Source organism: Monodon monoceros, unplaced genomic scaffold (assembly GCF_005190385.1).
Source record: "Monodon monoceros isolate NGI ecotype Baffin Bay Population unplaced genomic scaffold, NGI_Narwhal_1 Super_Scaffold_2, whole genome shotgun sequence".
NCBI lineage: Eukaryota > Metazoa > Chordata > Mammalia > Artiodactyla > Monodontidae > Monodon > Monodon monoceros.
Window position 1 is genome coordinate 73,078,412 of NW_021703776.1, and position 18,791 is coordinate 73,097,202.

Genomic DNA, 18,791 nt, shown 5'->3' on the forward strand with positions numbered 1-18,791 from the left:
GTCAACTATAATGACATCTTCCTACCATGACTTCAGGGTTGACCAATTCTTCCCAACTTGAAACCATTTCTTTGGTTTATGTACCACCTCTCTTCCTGGCTTTCTCATCTGACTCATTCTTCCTTTGAAAGAGAGGCAGAATCTGTCTCCACATTTAGCTTCTTACGCCGTTGTGAATCACCAAATGACATGGATGGGAGGCAAGTCTTGTGTGTGAGTGGAAGAGTGGGAAGAATGTGAGCAGGTAGATGGGTAGCATAGCGTAATTAGGCATGAGAGAGAGTAAGCTTCTCAGGGGAGCCAGTGTCCATGCACAATGCCCATGACTGCCAAACCTGCCCTCAAATCTCAGTTGTGTGGTCTTCCTTTGGAGTAACTTAGAACCACCTCTAATAATGGTAGATGGATAGTAATGAGAATAGCTGTTGATAAAATATAAAGTCTTTATATAGTTCTTTCCTGTGAAACTTTTCATCTCTGTACAGTTTAAAAATGAAGATGAGGGTAACATTTAGGGATATATTTTATCCACTTGGGAAGAGAAAGAGGGTTTTTATGAACAGAAAGTAGTGGCAAAAATGTAAATATAATTGGCTGATGAATGTATAGTATTTAAAAGAAAACAGAGACATTTATTTGACACCAACCATTTTTCAGACTTATTTAATTTCTATTCCTGCCAGAAAATATAGAATTTGATTCTGTTCTAATTTTCCAAAGATGTTTATTGTAAAGAATGACTTTAGTATTTGAAAATCAAAGTTGATGATACTTGTTTCATACCCCTACGTTTAAAAACAACAAGTTTTTCTAATGTTAAGTCACAGAAAAATCCACCTGACTTTTAATCTTGTTTTTGGTTTGACAGTTAGATTTTGTAAAATCCACTGCAATTCTAAACAGGTAAAGATCAAGAGGTGAAGGGAAAAAAATTAAATATTTATTTTTCACCTTGTTCTAAGCACAGCAATGTGTATTCATAAGAGTCATATTTTATTTGTCCACCTCTTGCATTCATTGCTTCTTAGAAGGCCAGAACCTTTCTTTAACACATATAGTGTGGCCTTTTCATGAAGTCAACTCCTTGAAAATTGATATATGGCGGAGCATTGAATTCTGCGAAACATCTGCCTGAGCGTTGGTGTTGGAAGGTCCCCACAAGGTTTTGTCTCTTTAGTCACTTGGGTTAATCTCCTTGAATGTACTTGTGTGAATAAAACTATGTTAAGGGAAATAGAGAACTCAGATACTTGCACATGCAACTTACTGATCCCACTTTGTATTCTTTTGCAGAGAATGGGATAGAGAACTGGCCTCAAAGAAAAATCCCAAACTCATTAATGCCCTTCGGCGATGCTTTTTCTGGAGATTTATGTTCTATGGAATCATATTATATTTAGGGGTAAGGATCTCATCTGTAAGTTCATTATGGGTAAAATAATTATATTCATTTTTATTTATTTATTTATTTTTGGCTTTGTTGGGTCTTCATTGCTGCACGAGGGCTTTCTCTAGTTGCGGCGAACAGGGGCCACTCTTTGTTGCAGTGCATGGGCTCTAGGTGCATAGGCTTCACTGGCTGTGGCACGTGGGCTCAGTAGTAGTGGCTCGTGGGCTCTGGAGCGCAGGCTCAGTAGTTGTGGCGCACGGGCTTAGTTGCTCCGTGGCATGTGGGATCTTCCTGGACCAGGGCTCAAACCCGTGTCCCCTGCATTGGCAGGCGGATTCTTAACCACTGCATCACCAGGGAAGTCCCTATATTCATTTTTGTGATTATAGAAGGACTAGGGTAATCTGGTACACAGGTAAAAGGCTAACTCTGAATACAAAGAAACCAGTAAAACTCTAGTGGAGACAAGTAAAAAATGCACTGGGACTAGGATGTCCTGGAACACAGGTGGCCATTTATAATTTCAAACGGGTTCAGTAAAATAAATTTCTTTTAAAAAGTTATTTTCTGTTATGATCCCAAATCACATTATATTACTGGTATATGAGATTGCTGATGATTTTATTTTCCTGTATTCAACAGGAGAAAGTCAGGAGACAATGTCAGGAGGAGAATTAGGTAAAATTCAGCAATTACATATATGAGTATTTGTAATATTTTGAAACCATATCTGCATGCTGAATTGTTTCAAGAAAAAATAGCAAAAATTAAAAATATGGCAGTGAGGTACTCCTGCAGTATGTTTTCTTGGTCTCCTATGTCTTCCTCATTGTGAAGAGAGCTCAATGCGTGAAGATCCCAGGCTTTATGGTGTTTAAGTGCAGTCTGGGATGTTCCCCAGCTGTTGTCAAATATGACTCTGATCCATTATTTTTTACCTCACCAGAGCATTATTCGGAATCCTTGACTGTAACCTGTAAAACTGATGGCAAGTTGAAAACTTATTTAGTCTTCAAGTAAAGGCTGTGTACAATATTTGCTTTGGGAGATTAGGTACCAGTTGAATGGATTTGTGTTGTAATTATATTGGTCTTCATGCCTTTGGGAGTGAGGGTTGCCATAGTGTCTCCCGAAGAGATGCCATGCAAGTTGCATTGCTTTAAGAACTTGTACTTAATACACAGCAAATAAATACATTTACACATTTATTTTGACAAAGATGACCACATTTAGGTCCCCAGTGTTTTGTAATGCTTTTGATTACCTCCTGGGAGAAATGCTCTGGCTTTTGAAATTATCTATTGATGCCCGTCTATCTGTCTATCTATCTGTCTATTTATCTATCTATATATCTATCTATCTATCTCTGTAGAAACCTGCAGCAGTTTGGGGGTGAAAATATTTTACCTGTAAATATGAATAAGGTAGCTGAAGAATTAACTATCTTTTAAGATATCTTTGAGGTGATTTTTCTTAATGAGAGCACCTAGAGCTTTGGGAAACAATTTTTTTACAATTTTATTTATTTACTTTTTAAATTTTATTTAATTTTTGGCTGCGTTGGGTCTTCGTTGCTGTACGCGGACTTTCTCTAGCTGCGGCGAGCGGGGACTACTCTTTGTTGCGGTGCGCGGGCCTCTCATTGCGGTGGCTTCTCTTGTTGCGGAGCATGGGCTCTAGGCGCGCGGGCTTCAGTAGTTGTGGCACATGTACTTAGTTGCTCCATGGCATGTAAGATCTTCCCAGACCAGGGATCGAACCCGTGTCCCTTGCATTTGCAGGCAGATTCTTAACCACTGCATCAACCAGGGAAGTCCCAGTTTGGGGGAACAATTTTATCCATAGCTCTGGCTCCATTTGACTTAATTTTTTAAAATGTTTTGTTGTTTGCCTTAATGAGTATACTCTCTGCATTTGTATCAGTGTATAGAAGTACAGTTTACTCTGCCCATAGCATATAAGAATACAACATTCTTTTTTTTTTTAAACATATGTTCAGCACTGAGTTATTTTTCTAGTATTGTACTAATATAGCCACTAATCTATGTCACCCATTTTATTTATTTATTTATTTGGCTGTGTTGGGTCTTCGTTGCTGCACGTGGGCTATCTCTAGTTGCGGTGAGAGGGGGCTACTCTTCATTGCAATGTGTGGGCTTCTCATTGCGGTGGCTTCTCTTGTTGCAGAGCACGGGCTCTAGACACGCGGGCTTCAGTAGTTGTGGCTCGCGGGCTGTAGAGCACAGGCTCAGTAGTTGTGGTGCATGGGCTTAGCTGCTCCCCGGCATGTGGGATCTTCCCGGTCCAGGGAACGAACCCGTGTCCCCTGCATTGGCAGGCGGATTCTTAACCACTGAGCCACCAGGGAAGTCCCAAGAATGCAACATTCTTAATAAGTCATCCTTGGATTGAAGTGAATGATATTTCAAATAATTGTTATGTCATAACTAAGATTGTATAGAAACTCAAAATTTTCTCTTCATGTTCTCCATCACATGCTGCTTCCATCGGTTAACATAAGCACAACTGAGTAGAAGCTGGGAGAGAGGCTGAATTCTTAAGTCCCTTTTATGCTCAGCCTGACTTGTGAGATAATTTATTCCTCTAGATTCCACCAGCAGAGAAGTTTCATGTGAACCAAAGCAGTCACCTAAACATGAAAATTTAGATGATACATGAACATATTTATAAAATTTATTTTTGGTCTGGTATACAGAGATCAAAAAATAAACAAAATATAGTTTAATATTTATTGAGTACCTAATCTGTTCCAGGTTCAGCATTAAGCCCTTTATACAGATTATTTTAGGTCATTCTCCTAGCAACTCCATGGAGCAGGCATTAGTATCTCAAATATATAGAAAAGGAAATTGAGATGCAGGAAATTAAGTAACTTTTCCAACGTTACGCATGTGGTAAATTTGAGTGATAACCAGGTCTCTTTGGTTCCAAAACCTATGACCCTTGCATTAGATCAGATTATAATCGCTATGCAACTGTATTTGTAATGATTGTATGCAGGTACTCAATAGAATGGTGACTGTAGTGATCAGTCTTGGGTCTGCTGAGCTTCTTTGCCATCTCGTCAGGAGATATAGGTTAAAAGCTTGAATGTTGAAGATTCTTCCAGGGTCACCTCAGGGGCAAATCTGAAGAAAGTTCAGAGCAGGTGGCAGGACAGGAGAACCAACTGGACTCTTCCCACTTATACTTGGGAAGGAACTGTGTGGAATCCACCCAAGAGCCAGCAGTGCTAAGAGTCAAACACAGAAAAAATTAAGGGTAGAAGAATGGAGTGGATGTGGAGAAGGACTAACTTATTCTTAAACTTCTCAAGCTTAAAAATATCCCAGCAAAAGGAATCTTAAAGCCTTTCTTGGTGTATTAATTACCCAGGGGTGGGATTGAGGGGACTGAGTGGTGGTCCTGATCTAAGCTGAGCCCAGGGCCACTGGTCTGGAACTGACAGCATGTTTAAAGGGCAAAGTTGATTCCCATCAGCTCAACTTCTACTGATAACCAGCAGAAAATGGGTGAGGAAAAGAACCGATGGGGAAAGCAGCTGAAATGTGTATGGTGAGAAGGCATGGAGAGGAAATTTACATTGGCAATGGCACAGGTGTGGTGAGGCTGTGGGTTTCTCACCCTTGTCACAGAGTAAAGGCTTCACGGCCTCACTGTGCAGTTTTAAGTGGTAAAAACCTTGAAAACTGGGGCTAAGTCTTTAAGAACTTATATGGTGGTCATTAAGATGAGTGTAGCTTTTCAGAGCATCTGATCTCTCTACCCCATCCTTTCTGTCTGTTACAGGAAGAAAAGAAGGGGAGAAAATTTCTGTTATAATAAGACCTCTATCCTTTTAAACAACTTATACCAATGCCTTAGTATTTATTGTATTCTTTCTGGGGATTTCTTCTTTCTTCTGTGTGTGTCATCTTGGTAATGTTTTAATTTCCATTAAACGAGCAGGGATTCTTGAAGTTGCTATAACACTACTCTTGGTAAAAGGTGGACATATTTCAGGATATCCTGTGTGTTTTTAATCCTTTTAAACAACTTATACCAATGCCTTAGTATTTATCGTATTCTTTCTGGGGATTCCTTCCTTCTTCTGTGTGTGTCATCTTGGTAATGTTTAAGTTCCATTAAATGAGCAGGGATTCTTGAAGTTGCTATAACACTATTTTTGGTAAAAGGTGGACATACTTTCAAGATATCCTGTGTGTTCTTAATCCCTCTAAACCAGGATAATTGTGGTATAAAGAATATTTGATTGGTTTCAGGACTGATAGAAAAAGTACTATAGGATTTGCTGTTGGGACTTTCCTGGCAGTCCAGTGGTTAAAACTCCGAGCTTCCACTGCAGGGGGCATGGGTTTGATCCCTGGTCAGGGAACTAAGATCCCACATGCCATGCTGGTGTGGCCAAAAAAAAAAAAAAAAAAAAAAAAGAAGCTGTTGACTGTGAAAGGTTAAGAAAAAAAGGAAATGCCATCATGAAAGAGTTTGTCTGTCTGCAGTACTGATGTAATTTTAAATCGAATTAGCTATGGCCTCTCATGATTAACTGTGTACTTGTTTTTTCTCCATTTGACTCAGCAGCCAGATATAACATTGCCTTTAACATTTAAGGCTCCCAGCATAAAGGAAAAACTGGCCTTTGAAGAATTGTGTGTGCAAGTCAATTAAGGACAGTCAGAGGGAAGCCAAGGGAAGGGAGTCCTGTAGGCAGATTACTGAGAGAATATGGTTATCACAATACTTTTATTATGATAAGAAATTTATAAGCATTCACTCAAATATATTCTTGACTCCTAGGCAGCTCTGGGCATATTTCCATCATCAAATTGAGATAAATGTCAATGCAACTTGAGTCAAACTACTTTTATTATTTAAATTTCTTAAACTCCAAGAAGTTTAAAGTCATAAAGAAGTCTTAGGACTTAGGCTGTTAGAGTTTTCAAGTCCCACAGTCTCTCTTGCAAAAGATCTTTGTCCCTTATGTTTTGATAGACACGTTGGGTAGGTGTTGAATTTAAGCATACTGCTAACTAAGAGAGTGTTTTGGGGAATTCTGCACACAGGTAGTCTCTGGCTTAGGCACTTTGACTTACTTTTGTCCCTTTCACCTAAGGTCACCTACCTCCAGCAAATTTTCTAGATGCCTGTCATGGAGACCTCTTTTCTCAGCTTCCTCTCACATCCCCCCATATCTAGCTGCTTCTCTAACCCCAGCAGGGACTTGAATGCTACACTGCCTACACTCACCCTACATCCTGAATATTTCTGCCCTCTACTAGAACCCCCATCCATAACACACATGCTGTACTTCCTGTGCTCCCCACAGTATACTACCCAGTTCCTGTGTCCAGGTTTGGAAAATCATGGGGTTTAGATTTCTTTGAAACAGAGAATTTTTACTTTAGAGTGACCAGCAGCCCAACCCCAGATAATGTGACTTAATTGGTCTGGGATGAGCTCGGGGCTAAAGTTCCCCAGGTGATTCTGATTGAGGTAGACAAGCAGGAACGTTATCACTGAATGCATCTGACTTTCGCTAGAATCTAAGGTGAGGGTATTAGGGGGTGGTACACGTGGAATTTTTTAGTTTGATTTTTTAAAAATGATAATATCAAAAAATTTTTAGACAAAAAATAAATATTAAGTCCTTTCATGACAGAAGGACAGTGTTTCTCAAACTTTTATATGCGTATCAACCACTGCCCCCTCCCATCTGGCTAAAATGCAGATTTGGGGTGGAACCTGAGACTCTGCATTTCTAAAAGCTCCCTGGTGAAGATCCTGTTTGCCCTAGCAGCATGCTTTGAGTAGCAAGGATTTACAGGGTCATGAAAGAAGAGAAAGCCTAGTTAGAAGCTACAGTTATTGTGAAAAGAGGAGTAGGTGGACTAATCATGGTCAAAGAGCCCCGGAAAGAAGTGCCAAGAATCCCGCTGAGATTAAATGTGGCTGAGGGTTTACTGCAGTGTCCCAACGTTAACTGTTAACTTTCTGTGTCTTCCTCCGGCGCTCTCTCTCAAGACTCTGCTGGAGAGAAGTAGATAGATGACTGTGTGCATGGAGAGGGCAAAGGTATAGCTAGGAGGGACTATGTTTCTCTTCCAAGACTGCACGGAGGAGATGATCCATCTCTTTCTGTAAAAACATTGTTATGCAGGTTGGTTAGGCTTTTACAGTACTATTGAACACAGAGGTGTTCCAAGAGCGTTTACCATTATATGTGCTTTTGAAGGCGAACCTAGGAATCCAACACCATCTCTGGTAGGATATTGTATCTAGGGCAAAATGCATCTGTTCTCACATGTGAAATTTTAGAACAAAATCGATTTGTAAGTTAGGAATTGTCTGTGATCTTGTACTTTCAACTTAAACTAGATATGAGGGGGCCCAGTTTCCTCATTCTTGGTGTGAACGTGGTGCCTCTTAACTTCTTGTAGTTAACCAGTATCCTATGGTGACTAACGAGTGTGATGTGGTGAAAGTGTATAGTTTCTGTGATCCCTTCTACCTTTTAAATTATGTGTCTATGATACGGGGCCTAGAGAAATGGCTTTATCTTAAATTACAGTGATATTAAGTTGTAACTTTATTTGGTAGGTTGATACTGAACTAGTCACAATGCTTGAATTGATCAACTGCCAAGCCATATTATAACACTGTCTTTTCTATTTAAGGTTATGAATAAGATGGGGGGCTCTGGAGTCAAACTATCTGGTTCAAATCCTAGTTTTACCACTTGCTAGCTGTCTGATACTGGGAAAGTTATTTAAATTCTCTTTGTCTCAGTTTCTTTGATTGTAAGATGGAGACAATAATAGCACATATTTCATAGAATTATTGTGAGAATTAAACAAGTTAAGCATGTAGAATAGATCCTGGTACATAGCAAGTGCTTTATAAATGTTACCTGTTACTGTATCATTAAATACAATCTCTACCTACCTTCACAAATACTCCTATTATTTGCATTTACTTGTTTCTCTATATATGCTATAAGCAAGTCTTAAAGTCCCAATTTCATTTTTATAGGGCACAGGAAAATATTTTGCTAATGTTTAAAAATGATACCTAGATTCTAAGCATTACTTCAGAAATTAAAATTATTTTAACGTGTCTTCCATTATTGCATTTTCTGGATTAAACCTACTTTTGCCTCTGTATCACCAAGTCTAGAATCGTTTTCTTACAAAACATGAAGAATAGAGCTTGGATTTCTAGTGAAGACATTGCTGGTAATAGTTAATAAGTCAATGAACACTCAAAGGAAAATACCAAAAGCAAAACATTTTAAATTAGGCACTGAATCTAAAAACACGATTCAGGGTAGACAGATCCTATGACAATATTTTTGAGATTCTGTTCTTGGTATGGCAGCGGTCCCCAACCTTTTTGGGACCAGGGACCAGTTTCGTGGAAGACAGTTTTTCCACGGACTGGGGGGAGGGGGGAAGGTTTCAGGATTATTCAAGTGCATTACATTTATTGTGCATTTTATTTCTATTATTATTACATTGTAATATATAATGAAATAATTATACAACTCACCATAATGCAGGATCAGTGGGAGACCTGAGCTTGTTTTCCTGCAACTAGATGGTCCCATCTGGGGGCGATGGGAGACAGTGACACCCGTGTGTTGCTTATGTCCAGTCTACTCCATAAGATGGAGCTTAATTGTCACTTGCCACTCACTGATAGGGTTTTGATATGAGTCTGTAAGCCATTGATTTATTATGGGCTCTGTGCAGTCAAACCTCTCTGCTAATGATAATCTGTATTTGCAGCCGCTGCCCAGTGCTAGCATCACCACATCAGCTCCACCTCAGATCATCAGGCATTAGATTCTCATAAGGAGTGTGCAACCTAGATGCCTCGCATGCGTAGTTCACAGTAGGGTTCTTGCTCTGATGAGAATCTAATACCGCCGATAATCTGACAGGAGACGGAGCTCAAGAGGTAATGCGAGTGATGGGGAGCAGCTGTAAATACAGATGAAGCTTTGCTCACTCGCCTGCCATTCACCTCCTGCTGTGTGGCCTAGTTCTGGGGGTTGGAGACCCCTGTGGTATGGTATACATACATTTTTGTAAAAACTACGTACAGTTGGAGCATTGGATAGGTTTCATTTTCTATGCTGAATATGGAAAATTTTTTCATTTAGCCAATTGTATAAAGCCAAAAATTTCCAGAAGACTCTAGTGTATCAAGATAAACAAAAATTTGACACTCTTGTTTACCCTGTCAAAGGCAGAATCTTAAGCCTTTGCTTTGGTATATAAGCCAGTAGTCTTTGTATTTTATGATAAATTCTGGGTGTATGCCTGCATGTGTGTTTACTCTGTTCTATTTTTTTATATGCATGTTTTCTTTTTATCATTTATTTGTTGTCATAAGTATATTCTTTTATAATTATGAAAATAATCAGATAATGATTGATAAATTTGATGTTTATCTTTCCAATTTTTTCCCGTGAGAATATATACTTAATGAAGGGAGGTGGGTCATTACTTTACATATGTGTTATAAATCTACTTCTCCTCTTAATGTTTTGTGAATGCCTTTTCATATCATTAGATATTTCTCTTCCTAATCATTTTAGTGTTTAATGACTCATGTGGCTGTACCATAGTTTATTAGTTCCTCATTGTTGAATATTTAGATAGCCTCCAGTGTTTTACTGTCATAAATAATTCTTCAATGCACATCTCTTTAAAAGCTAAATTTTAGTAGATTTTCCAGTTGCCTTCCAGAAAAGATGTATTAATTTACTTTCCTGATACTGAAGTATGAAATTCAGCCCTCACTAACAATACTTACTATCATTTAAAAAATGTTTCCAAATTGCTGTGTGAAAAACAGTATATTATCATTTGTATTTGCATTACTTTTGGTTCCTAGTGAGTTTAAACTGTTTTTATGTATTATGCATATTTCTTGTGGGGTGCAAATTGCCTTTTCATATTCTTTGTCTATTTTTATTTTGGTGTGTTTGCTCTTTCTTATTGATCTATGAGAGACTATTTTCCTCAGCCTGTCATTTGTTTCTTTTTTTTTCAAATTAAAAAAAAATTTTTTTAACATCTTTATTGGGGTATAATTGCTTTACAATGGTGTGTTAGTTTCTGCTGTATAACAAAGTGAATCAGCTATATGTATACATATATATCCCCATATCCCCTCCCTCTTGCGTCTCCCTCCCACCCTCCCTCTCCCACCCTCCCTCTCCCACCCTCCCTCTCCCACCCCTCTAGGTGGTCACAAAACACTGAACTGATCTCCCTGTGCCATACAGCTACTTCCCACTAGCTATCTATTTTACATCTGGCAGTGTATATATGTCCCTGCCACTCTCTCACGTCGTCCCAGCTTACACTTCCCACTCCCCGTGTCCTCAAGTCCATTCTCTACGTCTGCATCTTTATTCCTGTCCTGCACCTAAGTTCATAAGAACCATTTTTTTTTTAGATTCCATATATATGTGTTAGCATATGGTATTTGTTTTTCTCTTTCTGACTTAACTTCACTCCATATGACAGACTCTAGGTTCATCCACCTCACCACAAATAACTCAATTTCGTTTCTTTTTATGGCTAAGTAATATTCCATTGTATATATGTGCCACATCTTCTTTATCCATTCATCTGTTGATGGACACTTAGGTTGCTTCCAAGTCCTGGCTATTGTAAATAGAACTGCAGTGAACATTGTGGTACATGGCTCTTTTTTTTTTTTTTTTTTTTTTTGCGGTATGCGGGCCTCTCACTGTTGTGGCCTCTCCCGTCACGGAGCACAGGCTTAGCGGCCATGGCTCACGGGCCTAGCCGCTCCGCAGCATGTGGGATCTTCCCGGACCGGGGCACAAACCCGCGTCCCCTGCATCGGCAGGCGGACTCTCAACCACTGCGCCACCAGGGAAGCCCCATGACTCTTTTTGAATTACGGTTTTCTCAGGGTATATGCCCAGTAGTGGGATTGCTGGGTCATATGGTAGTTCTATTTTTAGTTTTTTAAGGAACCTCCGTACTGTTCTCCATAAGTGGCTGTATCAATTTACATTCCCACCAACAGTGCAAGAAGGTTCCCTTTTCTCCACACCCTCTCCAGCATTTATTGTTTGTAGATTTTTTGATGATGGCCATTCTGACCAGTATGAGGTGACTGTCATTTGTTTCTAGTGAGTTTTGTTAATTTTTTATTTTCTTGACAATCAGAAGTTTCAGTTTCTAAAAATTTGTTGCCAGTATCTATAGTTTTTTTTGTTTTGTTTTCTGTTTCTGGCATTTGACATTTTAAAAAGTCCTTTCTACCCAAATATTGTGTAAACACATATCTATGTTTTTATTATTTCATCTTTTACATGTAACTGTTGAATCCATTTGAATTTATTTGGATGTATGTATGAGATGGAAATCTAATTTTTAAAAAATGAATATCCAGTTTCTCCATTGCTTATTGCACTTCCTCCACTGAATTAAAATGTCATGTTTTATTATATATAAAATTGCTACATGTACTTGGACCTGTTCTTGAACATTCCAGATAAGTCAGTCTCTTTCTTTGTCATGCCACCTACTAGTATAGCTGTATAATATAATTTAATATCCAGTAATGTAAACCTTTTCACACATTATTCTTATTCCTCAAATGTTTTTGATTAATCTCTCTTTTTTTTTTTTCCAAATGAAATTTAGTATCATTTTATCCATTGATTCAACAAGTATCTGCTGGGTGGATATTCTGTGCTAGGTGTTGTGCATGATGTTGAGATTGTTGCATAAACTAAGACAGTCCCTGCTCTTGTGGTTCACATCCAAAAAATCCACTTGGAATTCTGATGAAGATTGTATTAATCTTATAAAATAACTTGGAGGAGAATGTAATCTTTGCAATATTCAGATTATTTTATGGAAAGTTTTAAAGTCTCTCCATTTATTTGACACTTAAGAAATAAGTCTTAGTAATGTTTTTTAGAATATATTTTAAGATATGTGTATATTAATTATTGGTATTTACAAAGTATCTTTTGTATGGTTACTATAATTGGGATACTTATTTAATTGATACGCTTGGTATCTAGGAATCTATTTTCTTATTTTCTATTATTTCTGTATTTCTGGGATTAAGGTATGTAAAATATATTTAAAGCAAGTTGAGATGATGATGATGACTTTACTGACTACACACAGTAGAAAACAATGTGACCTTAGAAGTTCTTCAGTAATGATTCTTCCCGTATTAGAAGCAACTATGCTTTGGATTTGGAATTGTAATTTTTAAAGTAAAGTTATTTGGGGATTAATTAATTTAATGTAATTGCAAGCGCGAACTAAGTTTTTTATTTTCACCTGAACTTTCTTTCTTGGTCTGAATATCCAGCGGACATCCCCATCTCTAGAAACATCTGACTCTGTCCTAGGTGTGCGGGTAGAACAAAATGGTTAAAGGATTCAGACTCATCTACAGTGACTTTAAGTTCTGGTCTGGGGGATCCCATGGGAGGCCAGATGTATTTCCCAGGAGGTATTTTCAGGCTTCCTAATTTTCCCCTGGGAGGCTGATCTAAATTGAGATTCATGATTATTCCCAGCAGGAATGTAGTCACTTGTGCTGTTCTCTAACCTGACCCCCTCTACCCACATGGCATTCTGAACTCATCCTATTCAGACCTGCATCCCTCTGAGTAGAGAACACCCATAGCGATGTCAGGATGTGTACCAGGACATTTGCCCAAGAATCCTCAGCCTCTGCCACAGGACTCCCCAGACTCAGATCATATAATCTGAGATATTAGCTCTGGAGGGGAACTTTAAGATAAGCTTGCTCCACCACTCATTTTATCAGTGAGGAAACTGTCAAGAGAAGGGAAGTGACTAAGGTGACACAGAGTGTAGGTAACATGCTGGGATAAGAACTTGGGTTTTATGACTCTGAATTCAGTGTTCATTTCCCTGTCATGCTGACTTAAAGATTGGTATCAGCCTTCTTCCATTATCTAAGTGAACCCTTAATTTCATCTTGATTTGTGTCTAATTAAAATTTAATAAAATATTTTATCAAATTTTCAAATTAATTTACATTCCGACTCATTACATTCAAGCCTCAGTCTGCCTACACTATTTTATATGGTGGCAAATTGGGAAATTTCTTGTGTAACTGAAAATATACTGGCAACAGGATTCACACAACTTTCACATATCAAGAATAGAGGACTATGTTTGTCCCAGTCATTACAGGGATGATTTTTGTAAAGGACTGCACACATAGATTAAGCTAGGTATCAGTTACCATTGTTTTCCCTTCCAAATTATAAAATCAGGTGATGTCTGTAAATGCTTTCATTATAAATATTAGAGAACATGCTGCTTAAAACAGAGTAGGGGAAACTATAGGAGGGAGGGGTCTGGAGTGCTGATTTTGTCCCTGAATGTTGACAGTCCCATGTTGTGGTGAGGTTAATGTTGTTTTGCTGTTGGCAGATGGTCCAATTATTGGAATTCTCTCTACCAGAAATAAACTGCATTTTTTTTCTATGAACAGGTACCCTCCCACAGTAATACTACCACTGTCATTGTGGAATAGCTGTTATTGTTCAAAGGATGAGTATGTCCTCTTTTGTTTGAGGCAAGAAGACAACTAATTAATTCAGTTATGCAACCTGCAGAATAGGTGTCTGAATCAGATTGACACAATTTTATTTATTTTGTTATAAATCAAAATAAATTCAGCAAATGGGTCTATTGTGGTAGAGGTGACAGGTTATGGAAAAAATATAATGGTGATACAATGGCGGAGACTTTAGTTCAGATTACTCAATAGGAGAAAACTTATGTAAGCCTGTACATTTCTAACTCTAAAAATTCTGTGTACAGCTCAATTACTAAAATATTTCTCTTTTTCCTCAGAATGCTCCTTTTAGCATTCCATAGATAGGAGTTACTCCTTAGAAATATGTATTGTGGTCTTTATCAGTGGTTCTATATTTGATAATATTATCTATTAGGAGATTATATATATATATATATATATATATATACAAGTTCTGGAAAAAGGAGAAAGGTGATTATGTTAATTATGATATAAGCAGTTGGATTCATGAGAATCAGTCACAGATCATAGTCTTCTGGTTATTGTCTTATAATGAACAAGAAATTATGTTTCATGTGGTATGCCTGGTAAATATCAAAGCTCCTTACTTACTCTCTGCTTTGTGGCCACACACAATATCTCCAGCATGGGTGGCACACATGAATCCAATGCCCTTGACTGCAACTTGAGAGCATTTTAGCCAAGTGCAAACCCACTATTAATGGAAAAGTAAATCAAAGTAGGTGTGGCATTGACATTTGTCTATGAAGAACAACATAATATTGAAAAATTCTAGGATAAAATATTGATCTAAAAGTAATTTTGAGGATGAAATATTGCCACTATAAACATACTATGGAAAATTATATTTGTATTGCAGATATATTTATACATATAATTTTAAATCCAAGGTTTAACTGTACATTTTCCTAGTTTAAGGAGTTATTTTGAAATAAAATTATCTACTCTAGAGAAAGTTTGGCATGGATCTATAGAATTTAATGAAAACAGCGAGTGCAACGCTTGCACAGATTGTAATAGTTTACGAATGGGAACAACCTATCTTCTCCAACATAGGGCAGTGGGGCAAATAGCCTGATTTATTCACAGGATGTCATGTTAAACAGCACTCAGAATAAATGAGGTAGATATACAAGTATCAATGGGACTAAATGTCAGAAACACAACTTTTAAGTTAAAAAAAAGTTGCAAGATGATACCATTTATATAAAATTTAAAACCTCAAAAACAATTCTATACATTCTAAAAATGGATACACGTGTAACAAAAGTACAAAGCATGCATAAAATGACACATGCCAACAAGCAGTAATTGTTCACTTATTTACTTTTTTTTTTTTTTTTTTTTTTTTTGCGGTACGCGGGCCTCCCACTGTTGTGGCCTCTCCCGTTGCGGAGCACAGGCTCCGGACGCGCAGGCCCAGTGGCCATGGCGCACGGGCCCAGCCACTCGGCGGCATGTGGGATCCTCCCAGACTGGAGCACGAACCCGTGTCCCCTGCATCGGCAGGCGGACTCTCAACCACTGTGCCACCAGGGAAGCCCCACTCATTTACTTTTTAAAAAACAAGTGCTGGCTAACACATATATATGGAATCTAAAAAAAAAAAAGTTCTGACGAACGTAGTAGGGGCAGGACAGGAATAAAGACGCAGACATAGGGAATGGAGTTAAGGACATGGAGAGGGGGAAGGGTAATCTGGGAAGAAGTGAGAAAGTGACGTGGACATATATACACTACCAAATGTAAAACAGATAGCTAAGTGGAAAGCAGCCACATAGCCCAGGGAGATCAGCTTGGTGCTCTGTGACCACCTAGAGGGGTGGGTTAGGGAGGGTGGGAGGGAGACGCAAGGGGGAGGAGATATGGGGATGTATGTATATGTATAACTGATTCACTTTGTTAAAAAGGAGAAACTAACACACCATTGTAAAGCAATTATACTCCAATAAAGATGTTAAAAAATATAAAATAAAGATGATATGAAGTTCCAAAAAAAATAAGTGCTCTTCAGTTGATATTGGCCAACTATAACATGGTATATCTGGGTAGGTAGTTAACGATTTTCTTTTCAGCACCTATCTGTTTGCTGAAATTCAAACTTATATTAAAATATGGCTGTGCGAGATGAGAGAACTCTAATATTCCATGTTTGTGATTAGTTTGTAAACTTTTTTTAAAATGTTTGAATCTTTTCCTACAGTCACATTCTTGATCTACGCAGTTAATTTGAAATGAGGTACTGGATACCAGGTATAGAGTGAGCAGCTACCCAAAGCTAGTGGTTAATCAATGATGGTGCTATAGCTTAGGATTCCTTGTGGGGATGAAGTTGCTATAGGAAAGCATTTTCATTTATTGAGAATGAGAGTGCTGGTGGGATTGGACACTGAGGTTTAGAAAAGACATAGTAGAAAATGGAAAAAAAAAAAAAGCAAATTATGGGCTGCCAGAAAGTAATGCTGAGCAATACTGGGGGAAGGGGCAGTCTGGCTTGAAAATATACATTTGAAATGGAATCAATTAGCATAATATTATTTCCCAGAAGGGTTTAGCCTCAGATCCCCATTTCACTAGGCCATCATAAAACAAAATTAACAGGAGTACATGTCTTTCTCTTTCGAAGGCAAATTAGCAAGATGGTTAAGACTTAGACCTTCTGGGTTCAAATCCATGTGTTCAGGTCTATTCTTATATATTCAGGCAAAATGGTAATGAATTTGATGAACAATTTGATTTAGTGATGAATAGAAAGTCTGATGAGGAAGATTTGGAAAATACAACTTTGGTCTTCCCTTGTTAACTCATAGGCCTTTGAGGACTTGATGAATTGTTGGAAACTGGCCTGAGGCTGAAGTCTTCTGACACACTTTTTTCCTAAAATCCCCACCTATCCCAGACTGCGAAGGGTGTGGCACTGGGCTTTAAATACCACCTGTGCCTTTATACTCCTCCCTCCTGTTGCCAGTTCCCCTTTATGTGGTTGCCTCAAGAAACTGTTCATTCTGGTAATAATTCCATCACTCAAAGTGCTTTTGAAAGTTCTATTTTGAAATCACGTCAAATCACTTGGGCTCTTTGGCCTCAGTTTCTTCATCTGTAATGTGAAATTATTAATGCTTACTCTGACTCCTAAAGTTGTCATAAAAATCAAATGAAAAATATTTTATGAATTGTTAAGTGCTATGTAGATGTTACCAATTAACACACTATTTCAGAAATTACACCTTTGCTTTATGGCTGCTCTTCACTTTTTAGTAAAGAATACCTCATACATAAACGTCTCCAAGTGACTTTTGCTGTAACCTAAAATAAAATGTTATTTCAAAGTATAAAGATATTACAAAGGACATCAAGAGTTTCATGTATGGCATGGCTCTCTTTCGTCTCCTGTAAAGATGAAACTTCTTGTGTTGAAATTATGAGGGCATTTTATGAAAGAAAAATAAAATTTCATTTCTGTTTTCCGTCTTCTGCAGGAAGTCACCAAAGCAGTACAGCCTCTCTTACTGGGAAGAATCATTGCTTCCTATGATCCAGATAACAAGGTAGAACGCGCCATTGCGATTTACCTAGGCATAGGCTTATGCCTTCTCTTTATCGTGAGGATGCTGCTCCTTCACCCAGCCATTTTTGGCCTCCATCGCATTGGAATGCAGATGAGAATAGCTATGTTTAGTTTGATTTATAAGAAGGTAATACTTTCTTGCACAGTCTCCATGCTACGTGTTAGTGGCATCATGTTTTAAATGCCGTGCTGATACAAATAAGGGCTAAATGCTGAAATCAGTTTTGTATACCTGTGAAATAAATGGCAGCAATAATGAATATTTCTAATTTTCGCTGATAATTCACTTTACTTCAACTAATAATTATTGAGTGCCTTCTATAAACTGCCTATATTTTAGATTTCTTTTTTTTTTCACTAGTCATATACCAGTTTTTGGAATCCATGGCTCCCCATTGAAATGATTCTTACTATCTGCATAAAAGTCATTGACAAAATATCATCTTATGGTAAAATGCCATGTACCTTTATGTTGAATAACAAGAAATTGTTAACAATAACCCAGGCAATAGAAATTTCTTCCTTAACTAGTTGTGACACAGTGGTGGTATCCACTGCCTTATTTTGAGTTAGATTTTTGTCATCCTAAGTTCTGCAAGTTAAAAATTTTTAGAATAGCACATGCATGGCAACCATAAGAACCTTCTCTGCTTTTCTGTATGCATTGTCCAGTTAAGAGCCCAAGTTGCTGAAGCGTGCTTTGGATGAATTCAGATTAAGACTTCCTTATCTTACAAACACAATTTAAGGTCATCTCAGTGACATGTGCTTTCACCAGCCTGATTCATGTGTGACCCTTTGATCTACCAAGTGATTATAGAAACCTGTTTGGTTGAATCATTTGGGTATTGCTTTACCCTTCTCTTTTTTCTTTCCCCAATGTAAAAACTTTATATACTTGGCTTATAAGGGACATGGACCTGGAATTCCCTCTAGCAAATAACCCATAACACTTCCATAATATACATGCAAAGTCAGTGGTGTTGTAAAACCTTGATAGCCATACTTTATTGTTCAAAAAAGCCTTTTGTGGAGGCACAAGGGAAAAACCGAGCCTGCAGTTTAATCAAATCACCTGAACCACAGTCTCATCAGTTCGCAAGTACCAGGAAAGCATGGGTGATAAATCAATAAAAATTTTATCTTGATCCAGAAATTATATGTAAGTGAAGAAATTATTAGGTATTATTTGGAGGGTAGAATTTA

At 37.9% G+C, this 18,791-nt stretch overlaps 1 protein-coding gene across 1 annotated transcript in view; it reads left to right on the top strand.

Moving 5' to 3' along the window:
- The window catches only part of CFTR (CF transmembrane conductance regulator), a 195,529-nt gene that overhangs the window by 32,016 nt on the left and 144,722 nt on the right, over positions 1-18,791 (top strand). The window contains exons 3-4 of the mRNA XM_029234325.1: positions 1,294-1,402; positions 17,497-17,712. Of these exons, the coding sequence (XP_029090158.1) occupies positions 1,294-1,402; positions 17,497-17,712 (325 nt within the window). The remainder of the gene's footprint in view (positions 1-1,293; positions 1,403-17,496; positions 17,713-18,791) is intronic.